The following is a 6,000-nucleotide window of genomic DNA, read 5'->3' as shown; positions in this document are numbered from 1 at the left end:
AAAAACTTGACCCCGTTAACTAAATTTAACGGTAGGGGCTCAGTTGACTCAAATTAGCACTCTTAAGGACTCAATTGGGGATTCTAATAAGTCGGGGATCAAATTGGGAAAAACCCACATAAATAGGGACAACTAAAGGGTTTAAACCTGGAAAGAATGATTCTTTCCTTCCATCTTTCATATTAACCTCTTGCCTTTTCTTCACCAAAATTAAAAAAAAAAACTAATTTTGTTCAAATTTCTTACTTATTACCATTCCAATCTAGATAGATTTATAAACAAACGAATCCACCCCTTTGGATTCTCATTATTTGGTATCAGAGCTTTGACTCTAGGTTTTGAATGGCAATGGAAACTTTCTATACAAGGTGTTTAATTGATGGCCACCCCTATTTAGTTGCATATGATTATGGAAGCGTCAACAATGTTGCTAGTCAAAGATTGGTGGAGAAACACCACTTACCAACAAGCTCTTATCTGAATCAAGCATGGATCAGATTCACTACGAATCAGTGTGCAAGAAGTATTATGTGATATTGCTCTGATAGACTCTTGTCATCTTTTAGGATGGTCATGGCTTCGTTTTAAACACATTCAATATTGATGAATGCTAGCTTTATTTGAGGCATGAGGGAAACAAAATTAAGCTGAAATTTATGACACCAGAACAAGTCACTAAGGATCAACATAAGCTGAAGGAGAAATTAGAAAAAGAACGAATAAAAAAAGAAGCAAAAGAGAGTGAAGAAAGAATGAGAGAAAATAAAGTGAAAAGAAAAAGAACTTGAGAAATAGAACATGGATAGAGAGGGGTCGATTCGTTTGTTTACATATCTACCTTGGTTGGAATGGTAATAAGCAAGAAAGTTGGACAAAATTAGTTTTTTTGAATTCTAGTGAAAAAAATGCAAGAGGTGAATATTAAAGGTGAAAGGAAAGAATCACTCTTTTCAAGGAAGACAACACACAAAAGATGAAGATGGTTCAGCTTATATTATAGCTTAAACCATCAAAATCACAAAAAGTCATAATTGTAATTATATTCCATTTAAGCTAATAATGATCCAACTAAACTAATGATTGATGATAACTGCAAATTTGTGGTAACCAAAAGTCATATAAAAACATTCACCTTTGCATCCTTTTGGTATCCCCTTATGATTAAGTGGCCAAGTGTACCTTTATTACAACTTGAAATAAAAGCAAAAAATAAGGCTCATTTAATTGATTAACCAAAAACATAATTTGGTCAACCAATCTTACAAAGAATTGGACCGAACTAATTACTTAAAATATGCAACAAAGTGACACATCACCATCATGGATTCACATTACAAGGTCAAATTCAAATATTTCTTTCTCTTTTCATTTTCCAAAATCTTTTTTAAAGAGTCAGACTACATGTTCGAAAACGAACAATATCTCAAACGAGAAAGTATAGTTCTTTGTCATTTGATCTTATAACTTTAATAACCATAGACGGAGAAAAAACTTTAATAGTCGAATACAAGGAGTCATTCCCTTCTTTAAATTAAAAAAAAATGTTTTGTTAGTTTCAATTGTTGAAGATTCTAAGTTAATTAAAGATAAAATAAATTTATCTTATATAAGTAGTGCAAATTTGACTTTATAATTATTTAAAAATTTATCCTAAAAATTTATCCTAATAAATACATTTGGAAGGAATAGAGCATGTATCCTAATAAAAATTTATCCTAATAAATACTAAGACATTTCATATAACTTCATAAGAGTTTTGGGCCTGGAGTTGGTAGTTGCTCTAAACATAAACATTCTTGCTGGCAGAAATGCAGCAATAATAGTTTACAACTCATTAAAAATTAGATCATTTTACCATAGCAGTCCGATTTGGTGAAGCACAATACCAGGTACAACGTAGCTAAATAAAGAAAAAAGCCTCATGTTCTTCCATTTAAAAACTGAAGCAGAATACATTTCATCCTGGAGTTTATCAACATTAGTTTGGGCTAAAACGCACACAACCAAACCGTGGAATTTTTATTGACATAATACAAGCATGTTATTGACAGACACTTAAACCAAACCACGAGAGATGAAATATAAGATGCTTTCGCCATTCCAACAAACATTCATGTGTAAGATTTGTGTACATGGTTCTATAAGTAACCAGCACCTAAATTGATTTTTTGTGGTCCAGGTTGCGAGTACCCCAAGCAGCAGAATAAGTAGTAATTGCAGAGCCAGTCGCACTCAAAGATAGTTTTGCAAATTCAATGCTCTTTCTAGTTCCCAGCCACAAGGTATAAAGGAATCCAACCCATCCTGAATCACATTATTTTCATGTGCAGGCAATATATAGTGTCAGCTCACAAAAGTAGAGGACATAATGAAAGGCCAAAGTCATAAAATTCTCTATTTTGGAAAAGGTAAAACAAGGTTTGAGAGGAACCAAATCTATTAGCATCATAAAGTTAAAGATCCCATAGGCTCTGCAGTGGCTAGCATCTGTACATTACAAGTTCATAATTTAGTTTTATGCTTTACACCCTGCTTGGATAATTTTCTCTATATGCATTTCCTAAAAGGAAAATAAGAAGGTAAAATAATCAAGTTTCTCCAATAAGCTAAAATGAACTTGTATACTCAAGCTTTTGTATAAGATAAGAAAGTTTCTAAACCAGTGCGTATGTGGATTTAGCTTATTGGAGATATTCACTTCATTTCACCTTTTTAAGGAGAAGTTTATACAAAGTAGACATCAAATTGAGATAAAAAGGCGTTTATATAAGGCATTTCTTGTCTGAAGCGTCTATCTGGTTGCAAAGTGCACAACATTCAAATAATGGAGGCATGTACATTTCCACTAGGTTGTTCTGTAGGAGATCTTTGTCAAGAAAATATTGCTAGTATCAATACAATTTCATGAAATCTTCAAAATTCAATATATCATCTATACATGCATGCAGTGATTAGGGTAAAAACCTATTATCAGTAGATTTAAGTATCTTCTGTGTAGGATAACAGACTAACACAATCATTAATCTGAAATAGCGTCAGTCTTCCTATCTCAATTGAAATTCAGAATCTTGGCTTACAAGGAATCCTCTTTAGAGCTACATATTGTAAAAAAGCATAGATGCTGATAATCCACACAACCAATCAAAATCGCTTTAACAGTTTAGGTTTTGCTTGAATAAACTTCTCAATAAGAATTTGTAAAAGAAGAAAGGAAAAATAAAATAAAAGGAATTCAGTTTCTCTAAATTTAAAATTAGTAACAGGATGTTACCTGCAGTAATAACAATAGCCACAACAGCCCAAAAAACAACTGTGGAAATAGCAAAGATGGCTACTGATAGTGCTCCAATATATACAGCTGTCACAAAAGCAAAGGATAGAGCCAAGAACCCTCCAGCTACTGCCAAACAAATTAGAAGAGAGACAAAAATGGCATTTATAGTTGCAGCCAGAAAGAAGAGCATAAAAGCAACAAGTCCTGAGAGAGCAACAAGAGCAACCGTCGCAACCTGCATCAATTAGAACCACAAACCAAAATCATTTAATACTTTTGTTTTTATATGATAAAAATGTATTTTCATAGATTATCTTCAATTACATTTATTCATAATTCCGCTTAAATTTAAGAAACAATATTTTGAAATCATGACATAAAATAAGGTTTAAGAAATTAAAATTTGTTTATATATATAAGTCCTTTAAACATAATAATTTTGTTCTCATATTTAAATTCAGAGAAAGTAACAAACTAAAGCAGAAGTTTTGAAAGCAACTTTTGTTTTTCACAATATTTTTTATTACAAATATGTCACATTGAAAGCAATATATAAACCAACCTAAATTATATTTTAACGATAACATACTGAAATTAAATTACATTTTAATAATAAACTAAATAAACCTACACCTATTCGCCATAAAGTGAAAGATGAAGCTTGTTTAAGATACTACTTTATTTTTCTTAATTAGAAATCAGGAACGTGAAATCTTCATAACAAGTAATAATTCGTATTTTGTACACATACATTCTGTTAGTCTTTGCTTAGGAACTTCAAATTAGATAATCAATTAGACATTATAAGAAAATCAATAATAATATTCAATTAGAGATAAAGAGAGACTGACGGAGATGAAGAGGAGGCGTCGGAGGGGAGAGGCTTGACGGAAGCAGAGAAGGAGATGGCGAGAGTAGTTTCTAGAAGCTTCGGGGAAGAGAGGGACGAGGGTGGCCTTGATCTTAGAAGGTTCGAAGATGAGACCCTGAACGACATCGTATAAGTTCTCCTTTCTCTCCTCTTTCGCTTCTTCTCCTACTCCTTTTGGCTTCTCCTCCGCCATCTTTCACCTTCATGTGGTAGTTGCAATTGAAATGGAACCAATCAAAGCAAAATTTCAGAGTAGAGTCAGAGTGTACTATTTTCTCTCAATAAAAAATAAAAAAACCGTTCCTCGTTTTAGTCATGGTTTATTATTTTATTAATTTTTCTGATTAATTATGTGGCGACACATAAGACGCTTATTTTTTTTTAATATTTTTTAACCATTTTAATCCTTTGACTATTTTTAATTACTAAATCAAATATCATCCATTAAACATCATCAAACCTTTTATGTAGAATATTAGTACTGTCAATGAAAAATGTTATTAGTTTAAAATACTTTGTAATGGATCTAAAAGTCTATACATTTGTGTTGTAAAATTGTCTATTCAAAATCACCACAAAAATTAAAACTTTGAAGAAAATAGAAACGAAGAAGGAAATCCATTGAGTAAGAATTTTGTGTCTTGTCTTTTTTTTTTTTTTTTTTTTTTATGAATAGTTCTAATTTGCAGCTCAGGTAATCATTGACTATTTTTATTAATTTGTTAATTGTGTTGATTATTATGTTAGTTTTTTTATTTAAAATCAATGACTTGAATAAGATCACGCTCCAGATTTAATCTATAATTAATATACTAAGTAATGGTGACTTTTAGTAATACTAGAAAGGTTAAAATTACCGCCACTAAATAAGATCGACATTTTAAAATTCAGTTTGGATAGGAAAAAAAAAGACAAATTGGAGCTGTTTTTATCAATAGAAAGAAATTGAAAATATTTAAATAAATCATATGGCAAAAACATTACTTAAACCTTTCAAAAACGGAGAGCAAAACGTATAATATAATCATAAAACAGTAATAGTAATATTTTGAAATAAATGATTATCATATTGAATGATATGGAAAATGGAAATTCAATATTGGTTAACAAGCAAATATATATTCTAATTAAATTTTATTTTAGTATGTTTTATAATTTGTTGAATATAATTATGATAAGATACGGGAATTAATATAAATAATGAGATACTATTGAAATTTATGGAGGCAAAATGGATAGTTAGTATGTTAAAATGAAACGAGTTAGGTTGAAATTTTCCATCCGGTAATTTATTTTAGTCTTATTTACTTAACTCTGTTAAATTAATGGATCGGTTCGTTTCTCTGTTTTATTTTTTATTTTTTAGTTAAAAATTAAAATTAAAATAATTTAAAAGATAAATTTTTCTATTCTATATTTTTTATAAAAATATTAATTTGTATAAATATATGTTATTGTAATTTAAATCATTAATACTTATAAATTATATTTCAATTATTAATTATTATAATTATTAGTTTTTATAAGGTAATTTAATATGTACATGTAATATTTATTTTAATTTATTTAATTAAAAATATTATTTAATCAATTAAAACATTAAAAGTATTTATGTAATCAAATATAATTTTTAATATTTATTTATTAATATATATATATATATATATTGAAATATTAAAATAAATGGCAAGTCAACCTATTATGTGTCGGGACAAGTTGCACTTATCCATTTTTTAGTGATGGGTTAATTGATCGCATTTGTTTATGACAAGATAGGAATCAAAAACAAGTTGAGATGAATTTTTTTGCCACTCCTATTAAATTTAGTGATAATTGATATTTTAAATAAACATGT

The 6,000-nt window shown here is 29.2% G+C and overlaps 1 protein-coding gene across 1 annotated transcript; it reads right to left on the bottom strand.

The window, feature by feature from the left end:
- Positions 1–1,905: 1,905 nt before the first annotated feature.
- On the bottom strand, positions 1,906–4,411 carry LOC108337583 (uncharacterized). The gene is made up of 3 exons (XM_017574140.2): positions 4,126–4,411; positions 3,272–3,509; positions 1,906–2,304 (listed from the first exon to the last, which is right to left on the bottom strand). Exons 1-3 carry the CDS (start codon positions 4,336–4,338, stop codon positions 2,156–2,158), a joined length of 600 nt encoding a protein of 199 aa, XP_017429629.1. The 5' UTR covers positions 4,339–4,411; the 3' UTR covers positions 1,906–2,155.
- Between the last annotated feature and the right edge of the window lie 1,589 nt (positions 4,412–6,000).

This window comes from Vigna angularis, chromosome 7, assembly GCF_016808095.1.
Source record: "Vigna angularis cultivar LongXiaoDou No.4 chromosome 7, ASM1680809v1, whole genome shotgun sequence".
NCBI lineage: Eukaryota > Viridiplantae > Streptophyta > Magnoliopsida > Fabales > Fabaceae > Vigna > Vigna angularis.
Note: the sequence above shows the minus strand (reverse complement) of the source record. Positions and strands in the feature narration are given on the sequence as shown.

Coding starts and splice junctions, on each gene's coding strand:
- LOC108337583 (XM_017574140.2), bottom strand. CDS start 4,338: ATGGCGGAGGAGAAGCCAAAAGGAGTAGGAGAAGAAGCGAAAGAGGAG. Junction 3,510..4,125: donor GACGCCTCCTCTTCATCTCC/GTCAGTCTCTCT, acceptor TAATTGATGCAG/GTTGCGACGGTTGCTCTTGT. Junction 2,305..3,271: donor GGCTATTGTTATTACTGCAG/GTAACATCCTGT, acceptor AATGTGATTCAG/GATGGGTTGGATTCCTTTAT.